At 76.4% G+C, this 707-nt stretch overlaps 1 protein-coding gene across 1 annotated transcript in view; it reads left to right on the top strand.

The window, feature by feature from the left end:
• Nucleotides 1-352: 352 nt before the first annotated feature.
• The window catches only part of ERN1 (endoplasmic reticulum to nucleus signaling 1), an 82,785-nt gene continuing 82,430 nt past the window's right edge, over nt 353-707 (top strand). Inside the window, exon 1 of the mRNA XM_040452105.1 lies at nt 353-582. Coding sequence (XP_040308039.1) covers nt 538-582 — 45 coding nt within the window. The 5' untranslated portion in view covers nt 353-537. The remainder of the gene's footprint in view (nt 583-707) is intronic.

The following is a 707-nucleotide window of genomic DNA, read 5'->3' as shown; positions in this document are numbered from 1 at the left end:
TCCCCTGGTCGAATCTTACGAAGCGGGTCTCTCGGCGGGGTTGGTGAGACGGTCTGGGGATGGGGGTGCACCCGCGTGGCGGGATTGCTGTTCTCCTTCAGCCCTCGGAAAAGCTCCCTGTCTAAATCGCTCAGGGCCCCTAGACGCGTGACGCCCAGGCCTGACCCTTCCCCCCAGCAACCGGGGCCGCGTGACGCCCAGCCAGCAGGAGGCCAGCTCCGCCCCGGACCCGCCCCTCCAGTACGGCCCCGCCCCGAGCCCGCCTTCGGGCCCGCCCCCCTCGCCCAGTTTTGGGTCCGCCCCCAGGCCGGCCCCGCCTCCGGCCCCGCCCCGACCGGAAGAAGCGGCGGCACCCGGTGCTTATAGGGCAGGGCATGGGGGTGCCGCCACCGCCTAGTCAGCTCTACGTCGGCTGAAGTCCTGCCGCCGCGGCGCTGTAGTCGCGGCGCCCCCGCCCCGTCCTCTGCCTGCCCGCCGGCCCGCACCGCCCCCCCGGAGCCGGCCGACCGGGCCCGGAGCCAGGCCCGAGTCCTCGCCATGCCGGTCCGGCTGCTGCTGGCGCTGCTGCTGTCCGGCCTCGGGGTGAGTGACCGGGGAGCGTGGGGTGGGGGACAGCGCGTGGCGGACCGGGGTCCGAGTCGGGAGCGCGGCGGCGGCGGCGGCCCGAGGCCCCGCGCGCGCCAGCGGAGGTTCGGGCCGGGCGTGGG

This window comes from Herpailurus yagouaroundi, unplaced genomic scaffold, assembly GCF_014898765.1.
Source record: "Herpailurus yagouaroundi ecotype Mexico unplaced genomic scaffold, PumYag 206, whole genome shotgun sequence".
Lineage (NCBI taxonomy): Eukaryota > Metazoa > Chordata > Mammalia > Carnivora > Felidae > Herpailurus > Herpailurus yagouaroundi.
The sequence above is the reverse complement of the archived record's forward strand: the minus strand, read 5'-3'. Positions and strand labels throughout refer to the sequence as shown.